The 27,515-nt window shown below is 36.5% G+C and overlaps 1 protein-coding gene and 1 non-coding gene across 3 annotated transcripts in view; both read right to left on the bottom strand.

Moving 5' to 3' along the window:
- Window positions 1-331: 331 nt before the first annotated feature.
- The window catches only part of LOC121727613 (calponin homology domain-containing protein DDB_G0272472), a 69,511-nt gene continuing 42,327 nt past the window's right edge, over window positions 332-27,515 (bottom strand). The window contains exons 16-22 of one of the 2 annotated variants that reach the window (XM_042115538.1): window positions 17,824-17,941; window positions 16,795-16,986; window positions 11,161-11,260; window positions 10,853-10,959; window positions 7,623-7,784; window positions 5,817-5,904; window positions 332-396 (exon numbers count right to left, since the gene is read on the bottom strand). In XM_042115538.1, the coding sequence (XP_041971472.1) occupies window positions 386-396; window positions 5,817-5,904; window positions 7,623-7,784; window positions 10,853-10,959; window positions 11,161-11,260; window positions 16,795-16,986; window positions 17,824-17,941 (778 nt within the window). In that variant the 3' untranslated portion in view covers window positions 332-385. Of the gene's footprint in view, window positions 397-5,250; window positions 5,624-5,816; window positions 5,905-7,622; window positions 7,785-10,852; window positions 10,960-11,160; window positions 11,261-16,794; window positions 16,987-17,823; window positions 17,942-27,515 lie in introns of those variants that run through there. The other variant, XM_042115537.1, reaches the window with a different exon arrangement.
- On the bottom strand, window positions 6,024-6,096 carry Trnak-cuu. Its single transcript has one exon. It is a non-coding gene; the product is annotated as a tRNA-Lys (tRNA).

Here is a 27,515-nt window from a genome sequence, read left to right as displayed (position 1 = left end):
TACGTGTACTTCACCATGATAAAAATATTATGACTCTACTGAATAAACTAAGAGTGACAGTTCATTGTTAAGTGAAAGGGTACGTTCACAAACTAAATTCAAAATTGTCAAGACCCTATTGGAAAACCTCTTAGAATATAATATACAGATATCGGTAGGAAAAGTCGTAGAAACTTTTAGATTGACGCTCCTAGATTCATCGGAAAATTGAAATAAAGATTTTCATTTAGGGCAACAAAAACTATAGCTTTGAACAAATGGATGGTATCAGGTATGTCAATGAATATAAAAAATACTTACAGCACTAGCAGCTTTCACATTTTATCCTTAATTTTTCCATAGCAGATACTCTGACGAAGCCAAGTTGATATCTATTCTTGTTTAATTATTTCAAATCTGGAATAAATTATAAAATATATGATTAATTAAAGTTTAAGTAAAACACAGAGGTAAATTATTCCACAAATATTTATTCATCGCTTACACAAATTACACAATGAAATGTTACACGCAGAAGTAATATTACGCTATAGAAAAGAAATCACAGTTTTAATACATCAACAACCCGATACAGCGTTGTTATTAACGAAATAAACTAAACAAAATATAAATTATAAACTAATTACATCACAGTTTTAGTAATGGAAAATTTTTCACACAAACTTTGAAAACCAAATCAGCGTCGAACTCAGTAAAGCGTTTGATTGTGTGCACCACTTTACATTTTTGTCGTTTCTTCATTAATTTATTTTTAGTATAAAACGTTATTCACCAATTAATCCCTATTCTTTTATCACAGCATTCCTATAGTTTATATACCTACTTAAATACTTGTGGGTGAAGACCCATCCGCGATCCGCATAGAGCAAGGCAACCTTTCAGGCCCTTATTCTTTTAAAATCTATGCACCTTACTGCCAACGTTTAATTTTTAATATTAATTGCCATTAGTACCATTTTAGCTAAATTCACTCTCAAAATTTTGATCAAGACAGCTTTTACACGCGACAAAATTTAGTTTCCGTAAGGGTTATGCTTGCATCTTTTAACAATTTGTAATAAAAATAGGTATTCCAAATTAGGACTAAACTTTAATAGCTTATCATTTGGCTACTACGTAGCATAAGACTCTAAATGTAAAATTAGAATTGGATATTAATAGACGATTACCTCAACAAGAGTGACAGATAAGAAATGGAAATCTTTTGATACCTAAACAAGAGTTACTAAATTTGGTCGCGTCTAAACGGTATTTAATGTTACAATTTTTTTTTCAAAATACAATCATGTATACACACAATGCCAAGGAGATTACAGAATGAAGGTAAAGAGCCAATACATCACTAGTTTTATATGAATTTAAAAAATACCCTTACATGGAGATAATATATTAAAGGTATACGCGTAAAGGTTCCTACTACATTCATAGAAAAATATGTATAGAGACATCAAAAAGTGAAACAGCCTCACAAATGTACGATAGTAACGATATACGACAGTTTCTGATCTAATTTCGAACATTAAAATATTAAAGACAATTTGTATGTCACCGTAAAATTGAAAATACCAACAGAATATAAGTATTATATTTCTATTCAAAGATTGTAAACTTTTGATAAACCCTTTCAACAGTTTACAGTCTTCCAATTTCAAAGCAACAAAGTAGACTTTTCTTACAATTTGACGCATCATTTTTGATAGATTGTAATCTAATGCAGTGAAATAATTATAAAGTCAATCCCGCGTTCCACTTGACGGTAAAAACGATCAAAATGCTCAAAATGCCTCTTATTTTGACCGTTTGGATTGTTTTTAACGTCAAGTGGAACGCGGGGATAATCGCACGTTAAATTGTCAACCATCCAAAAGTCCTGATTGGTCGGTATTTAGCGGTATTAACGGTGACATATTATATACGAAGATAAAATCCGTTTTGCTCAATTTCTCCCGGGCCTACACCCGGGCTCACACCTACTCTATCGAGTCTTTCTTTAAGTCTTGTGAGTACTCCCCTTCCGACACTCCAAGAACCTTCCTTATTGTAAAGGTCATAAAATAAGGTGCGCTATTTTTGTGCTTCAACGTTGTTCTCAATATCATAAATACAAAATAAACTCTAGAAATAATAGCACGGAATAAGATATTTTTAAGACTTATAAAAATATAATAAAATAATAATTTTGAAAAATAAATAATTCCAATAAATATATTTTCACAATAAATTAATTTATATTACTCCAATTTCGAATACCCTACACGCTATTTAATTATATAGTTTGGAAAAATACGAGTACAGTGTCGCCGAAATTACAAAAATATTTTTATATAATTTAATTGATTCACAGGTACAGTTAAGTACAAAATTAGTTAAGACTGAGCCTTCGACCAGTATTTAACAAGAAATCGTATTCATACAATAAACATTGACTATTGGACTCATGGACTTAGAGAAATGGACTGAGCAACACTTTAATGAAATTGACAAATATCTAGAAAGAGTATATAAGTAGACAAGGACAACTACAGGCCGCCCGCCGCACGCTAGTTTCGTCTCTCTTACACTTTCCAGTCCGTATTTATATACTTTATAGTTGTATAGGAAATATATTTTAGCGAATAGGGGCTTTGTCCATTTTTCTAAGTCTTAATATAATACATTTGTCTTAACATTATGATTACAAGCCGCGAAACTAACGCATGCATCTAAAAATAAGCGATATCGAGGCCTGGCTAAATTTAGTTACACACAAAAAGAATAGTACCCCGATTCTGATATTTCAATTCAACATGAATACAATTTTGATGCAGTATCGTTATAATAAAACTAAGTAGATGAAGTAGCTTCATACAAAATTCCACTTTATCATTTCAACCGTTTTAAGCGTGGAGAGGTAATAGATACACACTTTCGCATTAATTATATTAGTAAAGTGCTATGGTATTTTCATTAAAAAAATCAAACATACGCGTTATGATTAATAGAAACTCCAAACATCAGTTTGACGTTTATAGGAATACAATTTTTGTAATTGATGGGACCTAGACTGGATCGAAGCCGTATTAAATTAGATAATCAGGGTACAGTGTTTAGAATATAATATGTTGACACGCTTTTAGTAACTGTAAAGTGTAAACTATATCGTCTTTATTTAGTCAACTAAATTTAGCCACTTTAAGTGCCAACCATACGATCATTCAAGTACAATAATAATTATAGTTGCCATACATTTACAGAAAGTATTGACAAAAATACAACGATAATATTTTTATAGTGTTTGCTATATCATAGTAACTTGTCACAAGGATTTTTTTATAGTTTCGGTTAAGTCTTAAGCCCGTATACGTAAGTGTGTAAGTCGTAGTAATACGTGAGTCGCGATGCTGTCACGATGCAGCATCGATGCAGTCGCAAATGGTCCACCTTTACACACTTGCACTACTTTAAGTATCGATACAGTCGCGATACAGTAGCGAATAGTTCGTTGCTGGTGTCGCGATGGTGTCGCGCGTGTGTATGGATGCTAACGCGCAACTGTATCGATACTAGCGCGCGACAGCATCGATGCAAAAATTGCTGATGTCGCGCGTTTCAAAAACGCGCGACTGCATCGCTGTTAAAAGTCGCAGTGTGTAAGGGGCCTAACTACGCAGGCAAAATTAGCATTGCACAAATTCACATAAATTATTACCAAGCTCTTGCATATTAATTTAGAATTTCCGTGATTTAACTCGGATTCAACTTTCAAGGTGAACCCGCACTACGCGACACGACACGACGCGACATGACATACAATTGACACATTGAAGCACAAATCAGATATTATAAGCGACGACCAAGACGATCAATTTTATTGGGAAATAATAAAACGAGCGAATAAAAAATTACTTTGTGACTGATGATGAACATACTGTTTCAATAACATGAGCGGTATGAATTTGAGTAAGCAAAAAATAAACTAAACTAACGACTAATATTGATTTATAATAAAATCCAGAACGAGCCTATAAAAAGTGGATTGTGATTAAGCTATTTCAAATATTAAAATTCTATCCGAGCGACTGTATTACTAAGTGAGCGAACGGGGGAGCTCCTGAGTGTGGAGTTGGTAAAGGAGGGTTTACCCCCCTCCCCCCTCCTCCCCTCCCCCCTAAATCGTTGGGCATGATTCTAAACTTTTACCGTTATATAATTTAAGTTCCTACAAATAGAACAATACATATTTTGGGATCATCAAATCAAAGTATGAAATCCATTCTATCTCTGTTAGCTACCACTTTCGAGATTTTTCACAAATAAAATTGTTGTCCAAATGAAGCTACTCATAAAAAATTTGCTTGATAGTAATAAAAAAAAATTGTTCTAGGGATCCCTGATTAATAGTGTTTCTACAAATAATTATTTCATATTCATTTTTTTTTTTTGTTTTAATGTGAGCTCATTATATTCTGCTCATTAGTGTATTTTTCAAAGTGGTTTTTGTATTCGAAACACTTCATTTAAGATAAAATGCCGCTCAGTATAAAAAATACATTTGCCAAATATTGAAAAAAATGCAGGACGTAACGTTGCGTTGACACTCAAACAGATATTAGGTCGCTCAAATATTATGAAGCTGCTCATTTCGTATTTAAGTAACTCAGATAAATAATTTGTAAGTTGCTGGTCTGTTAATTTCTCGTCACTCAAGTCAGTCGCTCAAATAGTAATTCTATAACCCAAATTTATTAATTTTGACACTTTAAACTGTAATTTACAGTCGCTCGATTAAATACTCCCCAATTTTATTATGCAATATGGCCCGCTGAGATAACACCTTTGTAAACTAAGTACATTCTGTGAATAGATGATTTGATTTGACGTTGTAAAACGCCCCACTGACGTTTTACAAACGTCAATTCTATGAAACATGAAGTGCCGCGTCGTGTCGTGTCGCTTAAGTGCGTCTCCCTTTAAGCTTCGCTCGTTTTAAGCGTCGTGCTTGAAACGAGCGTCAATAAACGCTCGCCGCTCTAAGCGTTGTCCAATACCTAAGCGAGCAGAAATTTTCCGAATCCGAATAAAACTCATTCTTTAATAATGCTACATAAAAGCTAGCAGTGGCACAACTTCAAAACAGTTTTCATCTAAATGCAATAAGTATTTCATTCGCACAATATTGTGCATGTGTCACGGCCCCACTAAGAGCACGTATTTAAGTATGACTTTAATTCAATTTAATGAAGAGTTTGACGTGTTACGTATGGGGCTTATGTCAAAATCTCCATTTAGTTACAGTTAAGTAAGTAATTATTACTATTCGTCTCTGAGTGCGGCGGTTAATAGCTGTCACTTGCTATGTTGACTGAAAATGTATACTACCGTTCGGCAAAGCAGCATCACTAATAAAATGTTATAAAGAAAATAACCCAATAACGTCTGCTGTCTTTGTCTAATACATTTGAAAAGTCATATGACAGACAAGGACGGTTAAGGTTCAGACCTTGTTAATAATTTTATTAGTTGGGATTTGTACGTAAGATCCGGCAAGATGGTTTTGCTTCAGTCAGTGTCCTTATGTGTTTTTTCCGGGTTGTGACATTTTTATCTCAGATTATAAATGGCAAGTTCCCAGTCTTTAAAAGACCTAAAAATAATTTCATATATCGCCCAAATTTATTTGAAATACATAGAAAATCACGTCATAATAAAATAATTTGTAGTATTCTTTCAATACAGTTTAAATACATTTTTAATGATAATAATATATATAAAATAAAAATAATTTTGTCATTTAGGTAGAATAATCCACAATTTCCAATATAATATTTATTTCTTACCAGTGCAGTTCTTTGCTCTGCCCTGTTTGATGACTTGAATCAGTTTGATGGTCTGCGTTTCGGGATTTTCTAAGAACTCTTCAAGCATCTGGAACAAATAAAGGGCAATATTATACCAAAATAAGTAAAAATTTTACTGAGTACAAAAATAGTACAAGCTTAAACAACCACGTCAGACGGTTCAAATTTGAACTAAAAAGTATTTCCCGCCCAACGTGGGGCTCGAACCCACGACCCTGAGATTAAGAGTCTCATGCTCTACCGACTGAGCTAGCCGGGCTGTGGAGATCTATTTGAATTTACGTAATAGGTTATTTAAGAATTTTAAATATACAGGATGTAACAAAAATAAGTGATAATACTTTAGGGTGTGTACGTGTTCCTTATAGAGAGTTCACTGTGAAAGTGGCAGCCCTGAAAGACCAAAATTTTTTTTTCACTTTTGTATGGGGAAACTCGTGACGCTCGGGCCCTTGCCCATACAAAAGTGAAAAAAAAAATTTGTCTTTCAGCACTGCTACTTTCACAGTGAACTCTCTACAAGGAACACGTACATACCCTAAAGTATTATCACTTATTTTTGTTACACACTGTATAAATTGTTTTTTTTTAATGATAACTTTCGCCATTTATCAATAAAACAAATACGGCAACTGCTGACTATAAATAAAAATAAGGTAATGTTTTAAGTAATATTATCTACAACATTAATATTCATTAGCAAAATATCCATATTCCATATTATACTTATTTAAATATACATATTATGATAATTTACAAAATAAATATTGGCTTTTAGCCAACCACCTAGATGTGCGGCTCGCGATAGAATACGCGTAACAAGTTTAGAGTCTCGAGTTGCGTTGCCTCTTCGGCATTCGTGTTATAACTTCTTGGATGGTTGCGACTTGCGACTTCCCATCTCAAAAAGTCACTTTATCTTGAGAATGAAATCAGTTCGGCGGATAAACTGACTACAGAGCGTAAAAGGCGACGAAAGATATAATATGCTAAAACACCCATTTATTGGCATATTGGCTCTCCTACTATTTTCAAACTAAAATCTAAGGTATACAGGATTACTGCCAACAATTAGGTCGTTTGCCCTATGTCACTTGGCCGGCTGCGTGGACAGCGTCTTAAGAGGATACCACAGCAGCTAGAGAAATGAAAAAAAAGTACGTGTAATATCTATAGCTGTCTCCCTTACCTCAAGCCTATACCGCAGAACGCGATAGAGACAACTGCAGAAAATCCAGAAAATCAACGATTCGTTGTCCCCTGATTCCTTCTCCAAAACTTAACCGATTTAAGTACTTTTTTCATTAAAGATTAAAAAAAGGCTTGAGCTGTGTTCCTATGTTTTGCTTTTTTTGTATAATCTAGCCAAATCTATTTTATGGACGTTTGAACACAGCGGAAAATCTGGCCATTTTTTTGGGTTTTTGAACGTTCATATCTTATTTAATAATTAAATTATGAAAAAAAGGAAAACATAGGGACATTGTATTAGTGGCCGTAGATATTCAGGAAAAAAATTATAACTCTACTAGCATTATCCAGGGAGGAAACAGGGGACAGCGTTTGTATGGGAAAAATGGCGGTGTGGAATCCTCTTAATCACGCCCAGTCAGGCAGAGCTCGACGCAACGCGAGATATAATATTATATAACTGCAAATTCGCATCGCATCGATTGCGTTTTTTTTACGATGAGTTGGGAATGGCCTTTAGCGCAGATATTTACGATGCAATGCGAATTCTCAGCCCTAAGAGACCTAAGCAGCCCTAAGTAACACAATACTCACCTCCATGCTAAGCTCGGCGGAGATGGCGGCGGCGGAGGCGGGGTGGTCGGCGAGCGCCACGAGCGTGGGCAGCAGCGCGCGGCTCCGCACCGAAGACACCAGCCAGTTCGCCGGCAGCGTGCACAGCGTCTTGATCACGCTCCAGCCGGAGCAGATCGTCTCCTGAGAGGATAGATTGGTGTTATAATATCGCCGAGAAATGCCACTCCACATTCCGTATTATGTGGGCTTCCTGCGGCCGAAGGATGGTACATGGACGCAGCCCTCTACCCACTAAAACTACCCGGTAAAACTACTGCGGTTCTCCAACCGCACCGAACTTGGGAAAGCCACGCCTTCAGTAATAACGTGTAAGGCCATGGGCGCATATAAGGGGGTGTCCTGGGGGTCCGGACCCCCCCCCCCCCCCCCCCCAATTACTATCCATCTTACTTGTCCAATTTCGACAATAATATATTATGAACCTCGCCGATTAAAATCGGTGCGGTACATGTATAAAAAAATATTTTTGATTTTCTAAATACGTTGCCACGTTGTCGTACTTGGCCGCTTTTTTACGTTACGTTTACGTTAGCCTCCTTATCAAAGCTATATATACGCCCGTGTGTAAGGCAGACTAGGCTTAAAAATATAAGAACAAAACAATGGTAGGCTGGATCTGTATTTATATCACACTGCACGTACAGAAAATCTGTCAGTTACTATCTACAACTCAATGACTCAAACTGACCATACAATGATCAAAAAAACAATACACATAATCTTGGGCAAAATTTTTTTTTTTAATGAAATATAGGGGCAAACGAGCAAACGGGTCACCTGATGGAAAGCAACTTCCGTCGCCCATGTACACTCGCAGCATCAGAAGAGCTGCAGGTGCGTTGCCGGCCTTTTAAGGGGTAACAGGGGAGGGTAGGGAAGGGAATTACAGGGGAGGGTGAGGAAGGAAATAGGGGAGGGTAGGGAAGGGAAAAGGGTAGGGGATTGGGCCTCCGGTAAACTCACTCACTCGGCGAAACACAGCGCAAGCGCTGTTTCACGCCGGTTTTCTGTGAGGACGTGGTATTTCTCCGGTCGAGCCGGTCCATTCATGCCGAAGCATGGCTCTCCCACGTCAACAAACAGTAGGTTCAAGTTGACAAACAGTAGGTTCAAGCCTGGCAATGTTGAATATTCATTTTATAATCATGTATATCCATTATCCGTCCCCAGTTGTCAATTGTCAACACCATCATAACAATATTAACGTACATAATTAATGAAGCACTCAAATCGTCACTCTAGCACCTAATCATAATTTGCCTAAAGTCACTTGTTACCCATGTGTTCTTTGTAGTCATTACAACATTAACTATTCATAGTAATGGTCATTCCCCTTACAAAGACAAGAAACAATAATGGCCCTAGAATGTTTCCTTGAGTGACCCCCGCTAAAACACCTGCGTCCGTGGGAAAACAATTCACTTAGCCGAGGAAAGATGTCCCATTTGGTAGAATACTTAAGCAGCTTTTAAGTAGCCATAGACAGAATTTACGGTACACATTAGCCGCTATGTAGGTGTTAAATATCTGATTACTAATTGACTATTTGTAAGCTTTCGATACGGTTATGTTCATGTTAAGTAGAGATAAATGTTGTGATTACGGGTGAAAAGAAATTATTAATCGAGTCCTTTTCTTTTTCTATAATGAAGAACATTAAATGAACCAAATCTATATATATAAAACTCAAAGGTGACTGACTGACATGGTGATCTATCAACGCACAGCCCAAACCACTGGACCGATCGGACTGAAATTTGGCATGCAGGTAGATATTATGACATAGGCATCCGCTATGAAAGGATTTTGATCAATTCAACATCCAAGGGGTAGAAATAGGGGATGAAAGTTTTAATATAATACTTCTTAACGCGAGCGAAGCCACGGGCAAAAGCTCGTCGATTTTATTTTCTGTATTTCGTCCACAATATTTTGGCAAAATTTACCATGCGATGGGTCGTTTAATTTTTAAATGCATATTTTCTGGTTTATACTAGACTAGATGATGCCCGCAACTCCGTTGCGCAAAAATCGGTTTCTAGCGCAGGAACCGTACATTTTTTGCGGTGTAAAAAAGTGTATCCTACGTCCTTTCCCGGGACTCGAGGTATCTCCATACCAAATTTCAGCAAATCGGTTCTGCGGTTTGGGCGTGAAGAGGTAATAGAAGAGACAGATAGACAGATACACTTTCGCATTTATAATATTAGTATGGATAGCCGTTACAACATGTTACAATTTATTTTGCCCAGTCCTAATAAACATAATAATTCATAGATTTATAACTTGAAGTACTATGGTAGGTACCTCTGATACCCTTTACACTGAAAATGACAGCAATTTTTCTTTAAATGTGAACACTTAAAGATATATGCCTAGCATATATGCCTTAGTATCGACTAATGAATACCGTAATCATATAATGTCAACAAATGAATACCCCTGTGTACGAGGTGTAAAACACTAAGCGATTCACAAGGTGTCACCAATATCCTTGCACGTTACTTTCCCATGCGGGTGCGGACATGGTCATGGTCTGTCCACCTGTGCGTTTTTTTTAACGACTCCTTAAAAAAACTTGACAATTAGTGTCTATATAATGAAGACACTTATCTTGTTAGAATGAATTTGCATCATCCATAAAGTACCTGTATTTTATACTAGAAGCAAAAAGTAACGGGAAAACAAGCTTGATTTTCTTTCAAAATTTTTTTTGCAAGTGACCGTTATTACACTAATATTATAAAGGCCGTTAGACCGTACACTAATATTATAAAGGCGAGAAAGCTTGTGAGCATGTATGTTTGTCACACGTTTAAGCGGCTGGAACGATTTTAAGAGCAGTATTTTGCTAACGCGCGTTTTGAGAACCCCGGATTTTATTGAAGCGTACACATGCAAGCGCGCGTTACTGGCCGGGGTTCTCAAAACGCGCGTTAGCAAAGCGGGCGCTTCTAAACGCCCAATGTGTACCTGCTCCAAAAGTATTTGATATGGCGTTAGCTGATACCCTAGATTAACACATGATAGGCTACGTTTTACTGCGCGAAAATATTTAAATATTTTCCCTAATAAGCCGCGGATATCAATGAGGGTCCAGCTAGTAACACCTAAACGTGTTGCAGTATCTTTTCAAGTCATTAAAAAATCCCTGATAACAATGTGTACAAAAAAAAGTTTTATGTTACCTGTAGTTGTGGATTGTTGACGACCACGAATCCCACCAACACGATGAGGTCCAGCACCATCGTCTCCGACAGTGTCTGGTCCAGTCGGGGGTTTTGGAGCTCACTCACTATACACAAAAGTTTTGGCTTAGTATCCCGATAAGTTATTATGAATATTAATATAAATGTCTACTATATAAATATAAATTACGGATGGATTGACTTTTTAAAATTGAATTATGAGACATTAAATTGTTTACGAGATATTATATTTATGTTCTTATCAGTAATCTGTGATGATAACATATTATATGTATGTAATTATTTACATTTTCTTGGCGCTTCCTTTTCGTTGGGCGCGTGTTGCGAGAGCAGTCTTGCCACAGCTGCACGGAACTCCAGCGGCCATCTTCCTTCCCCGAATGCTTCCTGAGAAAGAAAATCACAATTACATTTCTTTGCTTTAAAAAATATACAGTAATAACTAGAGATTTTTTTCCAAATTTAGCCAAACAAATGTCTACAAAACTAAAAATCCAAAGACCCCATTAAATCATCTCCTAAGAGAGACCACTTCATCCAACGATGCGACTAAAGTAGCGGAAACCAAATCTTACATGGGGTAAAGTTTAGGAGATGGGGTCAGAAATCTGTTCAACATTGCGTACCTCACGCGCGCTGGTCACGCAACGCCGGGATTTGAGCCACGCTCCGGAGATTACACAAATAAATTACGAAGAGGAAAACTTCGGATGCTTCTCTTGAGTTGCTATTGAATTGAGAAATTGTTAAGATCAAGATATAAACGTGTTTATTCCTTGATCTTTCAACTCATAAGTATGAGAAAATAATAAAAAATGATTCAGATAAAAATAATTCAAACAATATAAGATATATGTATCAGACACATGGTATAAATAATACTTTAAATAAATGACTCTCTAACTAACGTGGAAGATAAGTATTTCATCAGCGTGTACTTACAAGATGTATTAAATACGGCATTATCAGATCGCGAAGAATTACTGTCGTATACAAACCTACTTAAAATGTATTCGAGCACGATAATCTGTAACACTATATTCGATTGTAATCACAATGAAGACCACATGTACCATCAATCATTATTAATTTTCCCCCCAAAATCGAAAACCACATCTGCGACCGCGGCTAATAAACTTATAATCGTGTTTATTATCTATTACAGCCCACCATAGACAAGGCAAACAAACAGTAGCCCCATGGGTCCGCAATTATTCATGCCGGGATCCGCGCAACATCAAAGTTCGGAGAGGTGTCCCACAGGGACCTATTCTTTGTTTGATTTTTATTATTATTTCATTTTATATTTACATACCCTTAGTTTCGCTTTGAAGATGTTTGCTAATGTCATGATTAGTGATAGAATATTTTAATTTGCTACGTAAATAGATGTTGGCGTCTATTTGTTTTTCTTATTGGAGGTCCGAAAGCAAAGTAAATATGATGCAGTGGCGACTTACATTTCATAATTTCTTTCGGTGTGTATTTTTGTAGCACTATTTTTATGCCAGCTAGCTAGTAACTATACTACTTATGGTCTTTCTGGGAAAATAAACATCGATCAATTTCTTAATTTACAAATATTACTATTCACATCAAATAGCCCGTGGTCTATTGTAACCCTTGTCAACAGTAATTTTAAATACACTTATTTTCGTCGTTTGTTCTTTCTTTCCCACAATTATGTGGATATCGATTACGGGTTGGCGAATATCGATGTCTCGGGTGACGTCAACTCGCAGTGACAGCCCTGACATCTGTCACAATAGGGTGCGCCACCCTATCGCTTTCTCCAGTTACTACTCCCTCTGCTACCATATCACTCGCTAAAATCACTAAATTGATTATGAATTTCATTTCGTACCAGGCCGTTTCGTTATTTATGTACCTCTAAAATCTGAAACTTATGGCTACGACTTAGGGACTACTTTTAAGAAAACCAAGAGGCAAAATAACTTTGAATGGAATGTAGCTTTTACACGTGCGGCATATTAAGAGTCCGTATACGAAATTTTGCCAATTTCGCTGATTTAACAGACGTGATTTAACAGTTAAAATACAGTATATTTCAATTATAATCTAATGTTGGAGCTATTTTTTTTAAGTATTTTTAAATAATCCAACTCAAACCCGTGACAGTTTTGTGATTTTTGCTGTAAAAGGTTTAGAATATCATCTGTTTATGGATTGACGTTGACGTTATTGACGTCTTAACGGTATGAAAAAAATACAATGTACTGTTGAGAAAGTCGTCTATACAATGTTGGAATTACTTTTTACCACTTTAATATGAAATAATTGAGTAAAAAAATATGTAACTCGGCAAACTTTTAGAGAAAATGGGCAAAGACGGCAACTTGGAGCTGTAATAATTCATAAAAAGAAAATGACAGAAATAATATATAAAATTAATAGATAAAATTCTATCCAATTCGAGAAAAAATAAAAAAATGTGAGATTTAGGTTGTTTTGAATCGTGTTTTTTTGGCACAATTTGTTTTTTTTTTCTTTTTTCTCGAAAAGAAAAAAAAATATTATGTACAAATTATTAATTATTAACAAGAGTAAACTAATTAGACATGTCGGAAACTATTCAGTAGGTACTTTTTTATAAGGTCACAAAAATTTGAATATATTTTTTAGATTACAAATATTATTACCAACGCAAAAATTTGTCAATACGTCTGTAGAAGTAAGAAACAACAACTAAAACCGCTAAACCAAATTTGATGTAACTTGGCATGAAGATGTTTTTCGTCTCGGGTATGTATTTCCATAATATTTTATGGGATAGTTTAAATTTCAACAAAATATGAGATACGGACAAAATCTACTATTAAATAATTATAACGGTATTTGTATTAGCTTATATAACCTCTTATTTGGAAACCGGTAGACCGTCAAATTATGTAACAATCATTATATCAGCTGTAGTCACTCTTATAGTTTGTACCAGTGCAGTATACGAAAAGCTTCGTACAGATCCGTCTATCACGAGACAATAGGTAGACAGTAGACAGTGTGTAACATAACAGACCCTTCGGTCCCTCAGGAGTGTCACAGATACGCACATACAATGGGGATGTTTGTTCGTTACTTGATGACTCTGTTGATACAAGTATCGAGTAACATTATCATTGTAATAGGCTTAAAATTGTGCATATTCGAAATGTGACTTTGAAATTCAAATTTAAAAGAGTAACCGCCGTACTCAGAGACATTTAACTATGATTATATAATTAAGCTTCAATTTAATGAAGACTTTGACAGATAATGTATTGGCGCTTAAGTCAAATTTTTGAATTAATTACATTCATTTAAGTAATTAATGTTCGACTCTAAGGGCCCGTTTCACCGCTTCTTGATAAGTGATGAATAGGCTATCCACCAATTAACTTGACAGATCAAGTATGGAGAATCTGTCAAAAAAATTGTGAATAGCCTATTCGGCACTTTATCAGAAAGTGGTAAAACAGGCCCTTAGTGTAAAAACAGCATTATGTCAACTATAGAGCATGTAGTGAGCAGCTTGAAATGCGGTAATTATGCAATTAATGGATGGTAAGTTTATGATAGATTTGAAGACACTGGAGAACGAAAGGATTTGCTTGGTAAAAAACTATCTGTCTAGCCAGTAAACCTAGCGTATACTGTTAATAATGTAACTACGTATGAAACTACAAAAATCCAAATTAAATTGAAATCGTTGTTATAGGAAGTTTGCACTAATGAAATGCACACAAGGCACAAAATCAAATGCCATTAGTATCGAGTTAGATCCACCTCGACGTTAGATCGGCAAACAGAATCCCGCAGTAATATATTTGTGATGAGATCCGCAAACACCGCGAGAGATGAGACCGCATATCGATGAATAAAATCGATGTGAATTCGAATCATGTATGATGCCGATAAAATTAAATAAAGTAAAAACGCGAATCCACAAACAAAACTTTATATAAAATGTTTTGTATTTCTGTGCCTTCTGCCTCGTTATTTTGATTATAGTTTAACTTATTATAATACCATATTAAGGGCCTGTTTCACCACTTTCTGATAAAGTGCCAAATAGGCTATTCACAACTTTTTTGACAGATTCTTCATACTTGATCTGTCAAGTTAATTGGTGGATAGCCTTATCAGGAAGTGGTGAAACAGGCCCTTAACAATGTAAATTTTTATATGTAAAGTACCAGTTATGTTATCCACAACTTCGTTGTTAATTTCATTGTTGGAACCGCACCTATACCGTGACAAAACTAGTTCATTCATTCCAGACTCAAAGTCTCACTATGACAACATTTAATTTAAAACCGTTTTAACGGTTTAACCGTGACAGTCAGACACACTTTATAATATTATTAGTATGGACTATGGCACGCACGCAAATATATACTTACTTAAAATATCGTCAAAATTATGAAGGACGCCCACATCCCTCGAGCACGGGGCGGCGTACAGATGATAAATTGGCTTCTTGTCTGTTTCCGAAGCGATTTTAAATTAATTGACCTACGTAAGTCCGATCACGATCGACCGCAATTCCTGATTGATATTTCCCGGACACCAGATCAATAAGATATGGGTAACATAAATTAATTGAGAAATATTTTGCAGAAATTGCCTCTACCATACCATACCTACTTTAGTGTTCCAAATATCTCTTTTCCTTTACACTTATATGTAAAATTATTTGATGCAACAGGATTATAACATTTTAGTGAGGTTCTATATACCTTGTTTCCTACAACATGCCGAAGTTAAACTTGGCGCTTGCTGCCATAGAGTATCCTTAGATCGAGCCTCGAGGTGTCTGCTTCTGCGTCTTATACCTAATGCACACTATGTTAAGATCTCTCTAGTTTAAATTTCGAACTCCTTGTTATATTCAGGCAGTAGTAACAATTAATTCGTACGTCAGGTGGGTATTTGCCGGAGTCTTAATTAAGCGGAGTATCGACGCTCTGTGTGCGCAGTGCAAACATTACTACGAGGGCAGATTCCCAATGTTTTATTTGCTGCATGTGTTACTTGAGCTATGGTAAGGCTGCGGTCACACCAAACTAGATGTCAGACGCCGAAAGTATGCGAGTGTTACGTAGTAAACTACTGGAATTCCAATACATATTATTTCGTACACGCATAACTGACAGTATTAAACCATACTATTGAACTAGTGATCTTGCCCACATTCGGCGGCTGACAGTCAGTTTGGTGTGAACACAGGCTTACAAGATTCGAATACATAATATAATGAACGTAAGGTAGCTAATTACATCATGCTCATGTCGAACATCATAATTTTATCTTGTTTAGAATGTAATCTGTATTCTGTTACGAACTAGTAAATATAAAGTTTACACGTGCCATTTTAACAATGATTTTGTTATGCAAGTAATTTAAAAACTGTTATTATTGAAGTAACTAAAATGTATTAAAGAATATTTTAAGAATGGTAAAAGTAAACAATCATTATATAATGCAGCCAGGAAACTATTGAATTGGTCCATACTTCCGACAATGCGTACCAAGAACAGAACTAAGCACAGGCTCCTAGTCCTGTCTACTGCCCACTAGCTCCCCCTAGCTCTGTTCTTAGAACTAGCTTCAAGAACACACCTGTAGGATCTCATGGTCCATCTCCGCGATATTTCCCAGCAGGCCGTCCGCGCCGCCCGCAAGAACCCGCGGGCACTGCTCCAGCGATGCCCTGAGCAAACACTCGGGTACCCTGTTCCTAGAGTAAGCTTCAAGAACCCACCTGTAGGATCTCATGGTTTATCTCTGCGATGGTTCGCAGCAGGTGCGCCGTCCGCGCCGCCCGTACAAAACCGCCGTATTGCTCCAGCGACGCGCCCTGAGCGAACAGCAGACAGAACTCCTCTCGGGAACCCTGTTCCTAGTAAGATTCAAGAATCCACCTGTAGGATCTCATGGTCCATCTCCGCGATGGTTCTCAGCAAGTGCGCCGTCCGCGCCGCCCGCACGAACCCGCCGCACTGCTCCAGCGACGCGCCCTGAGCGAACAGCAGACAGAACTCCGCGCGGGAACCGCAGATGCTCTTCCCTAGAGCTGACCGGAGCGCTTGCTTCGCTGACGATCTTTCTGAGCCCTAAAAGCATACAGTTTAATTTGTACAATTCTACAGTTCGGTCTATCATAGTACGATTTTTCATAAACAAAATAATCCATCAGTTATAACTAACTAACTGTCCCGGAAAACGTTGTTTTGCCATATAAATAATTTTTGGTATGAAAAATAGATGTTGGCCGATTCTCAGACCCACTCAATATGCTCACAAAATTCCATGAAAATCGGTCAAGCCGTTTCGGAGGAGTACGGGAACGAACATTGTGACACGAGAATTTTATATGTATATAAGATAAGGTTGGGTTGCACAACTAACTTTAACTATAACTGTAACTTTAACTTTAACTTTAAATACAATGCAAAATGTCAAATCTTTGGTTAAAGTTAAAAATAGACGCCATCAACCATAACCATAGAACTCGACAAGGTTTTAAATGCACGTGGCGAAAAAAGGAACTAACGTTGTCATCATACAAAAACGCCATTTTTGACAGTTCTCCTTTACCAGCAGCGCCCCCGCCCACGTTCATTTATAACCTTATTGGACCAGCTGTCATCTGTAAATTTCTCCGGTCAAAGTTAAAGTTTAAGTTAAATTTAGCCTTAACTATAATCATAACTTTAATTTTAACCACGCCTCTGGTGCAACCCAACCTAACTCAGCGTAATGAGCCTTACATAAAGAAGAGTTTGATGTCCCAGAAAGCACGCTCCAAGATAGCGATCAATGATTGACTTTATTACATTTTTGGAAGATTTTATTTCAGCTGCAATGCCAATAACAAATTCAAAAATCTACATACCGTAGAAGGCATCATTTAGAGAGGCCAAGTTATAGTAAGGTATAGGATCACTTACAACATCAGCGTCGCACGGATGGCACAGGTCAGCGCACACGGTCAGCAACGTCTGGATACTCTCGCGGACTTCGCCGGCGTTCTCCGCGCGTGTAATACACCCGCTGCTGCAGAGGTAGCTGAAACAAATTCCCATATTGAAGTCCCAAATAAAGAGTATTCTTTGCTTGATATAACAAACAAAATTGACGCCGATGACTGCTTATTGATTTAGGATACAAAGATGTAACTAATGAACAAGAAAATCGTTTGGTATGAAAAACTGATCCAGGTCGAATTAGGCGAATTAATGTTCTTTTAACTTTCAGATAAATCTCACAAATCATCATTTAAATTCATACACTTAACAGTAAAAATAAGACCCCTTCGCGGGGTGCACTAATTAAAAAACCCTTTCAGCGCTTGCGGTAACCCTTTCAGCGGAGCGAGCAAATCCGAATGGAAAACAAACACACGCCAACCCTGTTTACACTGATGCAAGCACAACAAACTTGAAAGCCACCGTGTTTTTGTATCATAATCAACTGTTTGTATCTAGAATTTTTCAAATACAAAAATGCCAACTCAAAATTATGCTTTGAAAAGTTCAGGAGTATTTTAAAATCAATGTTTTTTCTCTACAAGTACCTATGAAAGTTGTAGAAATTTCTAAAACAGAAATGCTTGCTCATAAGTCATAGTAATCTTTTAAAAAGTTTAGGAGACCTTGTTTTTTATTTTTGTGCTTATATTTAAAAAACAGGCTTCGGAATACTCTAGTCATCGATATAGATATATCAATTACATAGTTTTATTCTTAGAAAATGTAAACTTCAACAAACTGCTCACTTCTTTGGAGTTACAAAGAAGGATTACTGTTTATAGCGGTACCCAATCACGGATAGGACCAACAAATCCTCCGGATAAGAGCGAAGAAACCCGGTTAAACAATCTGCAAAATTAAAGAAACACGGTACTACCCCTCTTCCAATTATAACTGAGCCAATATTTAGTTTGGACGGTCGATATCTCGAGCACGCTCTTATTCGGGCTTCTGCGCATCCAACGCTTGTCTCATTACATAAATTCCTTGAAAATAACGTAAGAAAGTGATTCAAAATGTGTATATAAATGTTACAAATTTTGCAGGCATCCAAACATACTTATTTTGCAGTCACTTTTTGAAAAATAAAGGATAACCACTCTTAGCAACTAAAAAAAGGTGCAGCTGACTTGAGAAAGGAAACCTTGGAGTTGGATCTTTAATTAGAAAATATTGAAACCCGTTAACCTGTCTCTTAAAGGTCTTTAGAACTATGTATCCGAAAGAAAAGCAGGACAGTTTAAAGACGTTAGTTTCAGCTCAACTCTTTCAAATATGGATCTCCGGGGTATTTTATTACTCCCGAAGCATTTTTACGACCACCCGAAGTACCTTTATTAGTTTTGGAACCGTTTTTACTGAAGTTCGTTAGATTAGTTGCCAACATTCTTGGCTACAGAAACATTTCCATTAAGATTACACTAACCGTCCAATATGAAACAATTATCTAAAATTACTTTTCATCTCCGCTTACAAAAATGACGCCAATGAACCTAACTGGGTCCACAGCTACAAATATTTAAGATAACACTATCTTAACCCGTCGCAAAGCTAGGAGGTCCAATGCCATCGTTTAACATACCAGCCAGCATTCGTTTTCGGATAAAATGAGCTTTACAGCATATAGAAATAGAGACCAAGATTCAAAATATGGGGAAATTAATTCTTTGCACCGGAACACCAATAAGATGACAGAGTGCGCAATTCGAAATTTAAATTCTCGGCGCGCCGAGGCGCCATGTTGGTATTCCGTTTCTTTATTTTTTACGAGTTTTATCAATAACAGAATGTTGTATGTTTTCTTTATAGTTATTATATCATTTTGATGGGAAGGAGTAAGCTTTGAACATAACGTGTACGACACAACTTTTATCACTTACTGCTTTTAGTAGAGAACATATTGAGGACATAATTTAGGGAGAGTAGGTACCTCAACATTTTGAGATTATGAAGAAAATGATGATGTCACGTGGTCGTAAACTTTTAGGCAAGATACGTGGCATGTTTTATCAGAAACTGAGAAAATGTTTTGTATGCCTGGTATTGGCAAGTAAATGTTTAAGTTAAACTGAACATAAAGCTAATGGACAGCACGCAAAACCAAAATAACACATGAAATTGACAACATTAAGATTAGACAAATAATCTATTTTACATTAATTTGAATTATGGCAACCACAATCGCAATATTGCAGGAATTCAAAATAAAGATAGAGTGCATTCGAGCATCTAACAAGCGCGAATGATTAATGGCTCACGTCCTCCAATCGGATCGCGTTCTAAATTCAAACTTGCTAATGGAAGACGAGGTAACAGGCGGCGCCTGCGCATAGTTGACGTTTGAGTGTTGCAACACTAAAAATTCTCCCAAATATACTGTGAATCAAATGTTAGAGATTAACAAAGTATCAATGATTGATGCATATTTGTATACATCATTATTTCTATACTTATAGCCTACGTGATGATGAAGGTGCCGATTAAGGTATTCAAGCCGCTTTCAACTATAGCGACTGGTATGTTAATATTGTGGTTATTATGCATATTGAACCAAAATGTAGAGTACAAAATATAAGCTTAATACAATACTTACATTAAATATCTTTATTTGCATGCAAAATTGCAACCTAATATTACGAATAGGCAATGACTAATGCCTTGATTAATAGTTTTCCGAGAGATTAGAATTAATTCCTGTATCTTCCATGTATTTCAAACGAAAAATTATTTCTTCGCCGAAAATTCTTTATGTAACCAAATTGTTTCATATTATACTGGCAACACTGACACTCGTCTGAAGAAATTTATAGTTCGTTTAAAATGTTTTCGTTCTTAATTTCAGTAAGATAAACGGGCCGGCTCATTTCGGCGCCTTTATGGTGTGAAATATGGCCTCCCATTACAAAGCCCCGTCTGATTGACGTTAAAATGTCCACGCATCGGTGAACTCCGTAACTACCAGTTACTGTCATCTTTATCAATTTACAAGCAATTATGAAAAACTTGTGATAAGGGATAGAGTTGTTTTATAGTTTGTACTTTACTGATATGGTATATGTACGTTTTAGGCAAATGATTAGAAATTAGATTTTATATTTCTCAACAACTAACTTTTAAAAGATTTTGAGTGAACAAGGAAGAAACGAAAAAATGTTAAGGGTGGGTGACATTAGCGATTAAGAATTATAAAAAGCTTACATTTCTTTTCGAAAAAGAACAAAATCGTTACCTATTAAGAGCCCATATGACCCTAACTTGACTACATACTTTAACCTAGATCTCAAAATCTGTAGGGTCTAGAAAACTGATTTTTTGACACAAGTAACTTCAGTTCATTAAGATTAAATGCTCAAGACGAAAACAAAAAACCTTGTTTTAGACACATTTTTGCTTGGATCTTCGAAGTTTGCTGTCTTTTCTTTAATATTTTTTAATATCTAAAAAAAATATTGATAAAACCTAAATTTGCTCAAAACACTTTTTTCATAATCATTATAGTTCGTCTTTTATTCAAGTAAAACTAACTCGGCGATGATTCCGCGCCGTCCTTTTTCACCTGGCATATGAAAGACGGGCGTGAGTGTGAAGAGAGAAGGACGATGTTTGATTTGAGTCAGGTGAGCTCTTAACTTACTTTTCAGAGGAAAATCCAAAGAAATCACACAGAAAATTGTGCAAAAGATCTAAAAGAACACTTGAAAATTACTTCAAAATGCTATGAAGAAAACAAATCAACATACACTTACAAGATGAAAATGAAGTTAATTCATAGAGCTCTTTCTAAAATGGCCATCTTACTCTGGCACTTTAAGTGAGACATGTTAATAACTAAAATAGATATGTTTTGAGACCGCAATGAAATATAATAATAAACTACAGTGAAACGCACATTTGTAACATTTCTTGGCACGCTCGTATGTTGGTATTTTTTAAAACTCATTAACAAAGTCCATAAGAGTTGTTTTGCTTTTAAATGTCGAAAACCCTATCGAGTTAATGTACCAGGCTAGAAATAACTAAATAACTCTTATAGAAACAACAACTTTTTTTTTAACTGGGACCAAGAGATCTGCGCTAGTAATGAATACACCCTGATTTTTTTTTATCGTCTTTAATGATGCCTGTACAGTGTACAGAACACTGATAATTGAATCCTAATACAATCATAATATATTATAATACAAATAATAATAAACATATCGAAGCCACGCGAATTTAATGGCAATTTATCTTAAAAACTTAGATAGACTAATATCTAGCATTTATATCTGAAAAATAGCACTTTTAACAATAGCTACTGAAATCTAAATGGATACATCAATTGTCGCCTCACATTTGGCCATTTCCAACGTAACAGCCAACAGGTGGTCATATCATAACAGCGAACCAATAAAAGAGCATTAGGCGGGCGTGATCAGAATGCCGATTGAGACATCAAATTTATTTCACTTTAATACACGCAAATGAAAATGCTAATGTAATCTAAACATTTCACCCTCGCAAAGGGTTCACGCTTGGATTTGTATAACTATTAAACAACAATATATTCGTATGCCGTTTATGATTTGAATTCTTAAAACTTCGTTCGTGGTCGTTCGTTTGGTTTCATTGAAACTGATATCGATCCCGAAATGCGGCACCGCATCGTCAAAATAATGATAAAAATATTTCAAAGTCATAAAAATAAAATGATTGGTCAATTATTTCAGAAAAGTTATTTCGAGTTACCCTCTACCTCTTCCGAAAAACCGTACGGATGGCGAACCTTTTTTTTTTCGTTGGGGGAATGCGTTTACGCATCCTCGGGGTCTGGGAAGGACCACCGAGGTATGTGGGACTCCCCGGGGCGGATGGAAGACGCACCCGGGACTACCCACTAAAACCCCAACGGAGTTCCTGCTCCTGAAGATGGGACTACGGGAAATGCGTGATACACGACCGCAGCCCCACCACCTCTGCCTCTTCCGGCTCATCTCGTGGACACCTTTCCACATTACTCCGCGACGTTGCGCTGGAACACCTAGCGCATCGTGGCCTACCCGGGACTCGATGTCATGGGCGACGGCAGCCCCATGCCGACGCCCCGAAACACGGATGGCGAACCTAACACAGAAAGGATATTGGGTACAGCTTGTCCAGAATAAGAACTAGCTATACATAAAGATGTTAAGGCAGTAAAATAATAATTGTGACTCGAAAAAAACCTCATAATGTGGGCGAACTTGCGTTAAGTGCAGAGTTACCTATGAGATTCATTTTAACTTAGTGTACGACAGTCATTTTTCTACAACGTCTTTAAGTAATCATTAGATCATGTGAACAACTACTAGCTATATGATCGAGCTTTGCTCGGTCAAAACACAAGTAAAATGACATTTTCTAAAAATGATTCCTAGCTAGATCGATTTATCGCCCCCGAAACCCCCTATATACTAAATTTCATGAAAATCGTTGCAGCCGATTCCGAGATTCCAATTATATATATATACAAGAATTGCTCGTTTAAAGATATAAGATTTGTAGTTTCTTTAACACCTAATAAGGTGTAAAAAAAAGGACGTAATAATATAATTCTCCTATATTTCGATTGATAATAAACATGTTTTGTCTTCTACGGGGCTTCTAAATTCTAAATACGTGACATATTTACATACGAAGTAGGCGGGGGTTCCGTAATCCGGGTAAGTAATTCTCTCTGTGTAAGTAATGCGTTGATAAATGAAATTAAATCGCACAAACAAGTGCATTCGCCCCGCGGCTCCCCTTTCATTCAGCCTCTTGTAAAGGCATAGGGATGTGCAAACGTCACACCTTGTTATCGACACGAATCATAAACAGATTAATTTTATAGAAGAAAATGCTGTTCACATTTACTTCAAATCTTTACAATATTTTTATTTATTTACAATATATTTTCATTTAATAATTGTGGCCTTTATTATTAAAAATATTAGAAACCATGTATGTCTCGTAACTTTTCTAACGTAATTGCATAGATATGAAATAGCTAATCCTTGGCTTAAATGTTTTGGATAAGCTCCTACTTTTACACATTATATATTTAGAGGTTTAAGCATAAAGACTTGGCAATGTTAACTTATAAGTTAACATTGTCAAGTCTTTATGCTTTAACTTCTAAAGACTATTTTTAATAATTGACATAGCAATGGTGAACAAAGAGATACAAGAGTTAGTTAGCCCTCGATAGTTATTGCTAACGGACAACACTAGAGTTCGCAAAAAGCACATCGTATCTCGACATGTGCACGCCAATCTGTCGCTACTACTTCGCTCTCTAGGATCAGTTCTATCCCTTTCTAGCCTCTTTCACAACACCGCCATCTCTTTCCCACACCCTACGCATTTCCCTACTGTCGCGACTACTTAACGGCGCAACAACAATCGCTTGTCGCGTCCTATAGAGTTGTTTTCGACTGTCCGATTTTGTTAGGGGGTCAAAAAAGTCGACACGGCGCACTTCATTTGATTACAGGTCACATGACCCATTTTGCTGCCATGTGTCATCTCAATTGCGCAAGCCCCAGTCAAGACCAATATTTATTTATTATATCTGTTACTGTTCGGTGCAAGTGAGGCGCATCTCCTCGAATATAATTTGACATATATTTTTTTTTAATCGTAAGTACAGAGTGCAATAGAGTCTCGTGTAGACAGTTATTTTTTATTAGGTAAGAAAGGCTTACCTTTCCTAAAAAGGTAACAATATCATAGTACGTAAATTCTGAAAAAATATAAGTACGTGTTTTGCATACAAAAAAACACAGCGGTACTTAACATTCTACCCGTGTCAATAAGTCCATATTATTTCTGAAACCACAAAAAACTTCCCCCGCAGCATCAGAGGACGGATAATGTTATTTACGTCCTTTTTATCCCAGGTAAAATGGGGACGGTAAATCCATAAATTGTTTATGAGGATATAACGAGAAAATTCGGTAAATAACATCAGCATATTTTGAACAAGCTGAGATTTGACTTTAACGTATTGTATTCTATAATATTATTATAAAGTATAAAATAATAATATGACAAGTTATAGAATGCAGTTAAGTTATAATATGCAAGTACAGACGGCTTATACAGTGAGGTTAGGCAATGTCAAACCCAAGATCACGACCAACTACTTGACTATAACCCGAACAATTATAGTAGGTCCGCCATCTGTTTGTAAATCAATATTTAGTAGAGTTTATTAATGAGAAACAAAACTAATAAAAAACTTATCTGTTTCCTTGCTAATAAAGATTGGATTACCTTAAATTTCAAATTCAAAACCGCCTACCGAGCTTCAGCTCTCACCACATTGGATCAAAATTCAAAACCGCCTACCGAGCTTCAGCAGTCATTTTTAGTGCTAAAAACACTTCCTCTTTTCACACCCGTTTCTCCATTATCAGGTGATCCATATGCTCGTTTTCTGATCTTCCACGAACCTAACAATCCTATAGCGAGGGTGCAAATCTGGCGCTAAGTGCCGTGAGAGAGCGCACGTGGACTTAACACTTGCGCCGTGGCCCGTGAGACGACACCGCTTGCTGCTCAATTGGGGGTAAAATATACAACGTTGTATTAGTTTTTATTAAAAATACATCATGCTGAAAATACACGTTTATTAGTTAGGAACATAAAGTTAATATACCTAGCGGAATAGAGCAACAATCTCGAGCTGTCAAACGTAACCGAAATTGGTTTTCGTCTGTGTGAAAAATGTGTGTACGTATACACTTACACAAGCTTGATTGAACATGAATTCTATGGTATTAAATTGTCAACGTGCGGCACGTGCCGACTGGACGTCAAAAAAGAGTGCTGCTGTCATGTATCACACGTCTCATTTTACCAGGCAGTGTTACTGATAGTGACATCTCGCTTGCTCAGGCCTTTGTTTTTCTATTCCGCTAGGTATATTAACTTTATGGTTAGGAATTGGGAGATAGTTACAGCGGAAACTGTCACTGTCATAACCAATCTCTTGAAAGTGATCCTTTGGTTCATAACTAAATAGGAAGGACGTTAGTAAGCTATTTCTTTTGGGGTTTCGTCCGCGCGAAAAAGGTTAGTATTTATCCTAGTGGATGCCTAAATAATATCAAATTTGTAACACCAAGTCGAGCCTGTGTGTTATTTAAGAGCCTATCAACAACTTTTGCCTTTAAGGAAACATTTTAATTGGATGAAGTCAAAAGGTTATATCCTGCTATGATACATTTTCCATCATCAAACATGCTTCAACGTGGATAGCATAAAAATCCAGCAATCTCTTTCAAAGCACATCTCTATTTCGCAAACATCTTAATTATGTGCGGCTTCATTGTGCTCAACACAGTGGGCAAAACAGCCCAGCAGGAGTCGCGCAGTGGGGTCCCAATATGATTGAGTGGCGGTCAGCAAACATGGGGCAGAAGAGGTGTTAACATGTTAAGCTCGTAGGCCTGATTAGAACCCAATACTAATCTTATAAATTATAAGCATAATCCAATAACGCATCTAGCAGTGTTAAATTAACTTTTCTGTGTCTTTGTCATTAAGTATTATAAATAAACGAGCTTTTGCCCGCGGTTGCGCTCGCGTTAAGAAGTATTATTATATACAAAATTTCATCCCCTATTTGAACCCTTGGGGTTGGAATTTATTAAAATCCTTTCTTAGCGGATGTCTACGTCATAACATCTACCTGCATGCCAAATTTCAGCCCGATCCGTCCAGTGGTTTGGGCTGTGCGTTGATAGATCACTATGTCAATCAGTCAGTCAGTCACCTTTGAGTTTTATATATATAGATGAATCCAAACTAATATTATAAATGCGAAAGTGTGCCTGTCTGTCTGTCTGTTACCTCTTCACGCCCAAACCGCTGAACCGATTTTGCTAAAATTTGGTACGGAGATACTTTGAGTCCCGGAGAGGACATAGGATACTTTATATCCGGTAAAAATGTGCGGTTCCCGCGCAAAAAACGAATTTGCGGGCATCATCTAGTTGTAAATACTAAAGCAGCTATGATTTTTCAATTGGTTTCAGCAATAATTTGAGTATGGTCAATATTTTAGCTCTATATTAGAAGAACGAAACGACCCTTAAATTTTAAAATCAAATACATAATACCATTATTATGTTAGTAGTATTTACTTGTTAAATAAATTAAAATAAAAGGCCCTGTTAAAATATTTTAAGATTTTTTAGTGTTGTGCCAGTAGTCGATAATATTTGTCGAGCTCTCTCGCTCGACTCGCCACGCACAAAAGCGCCCTGTGCATCACAACGGGGTACGAATTAAGACGTACACAAAAGAAATATTTTCATTCTTATTCGTATTAATCATTATAATGTAAGATTTTAAATGTAAAATTTAAATAAAGGTCGACTTACATTTGTAATTAAAATCCATGAAAATATAAGCTGAGTGTTTAAAATTTAAGTAGGTATGGTGTTTTATGGATCCTCCTCGCCCCTAAGTCACGTATTCCTCCCCTGCCATATCAAAACGATATTATTATGTCTTCCAAAAATTTCTAGACCCGCAGAGAAAAACTACGTGTTTCTTCACGAATTTACCTAAGAAAAACTACATATTTCTGAACAGAAACTAAC

Source organism: Aricia agestis, chromosome 6 (genome assembly GCF_905147365.1).
Source record: "Aricia agestis chromosome 6, ilAriAges1.1, whole genome shotgun sequence".
NCBI lineage: Eukaryota > Metazoa > Arthropoda > Insecta > Lepidoptera > Lycaenidae > Aricia > Aricia agestis.
Note: the sequence above shows the minus strand (reverse complement) of the source record. Positions and strands in the feature narration are given on the sequence as shown.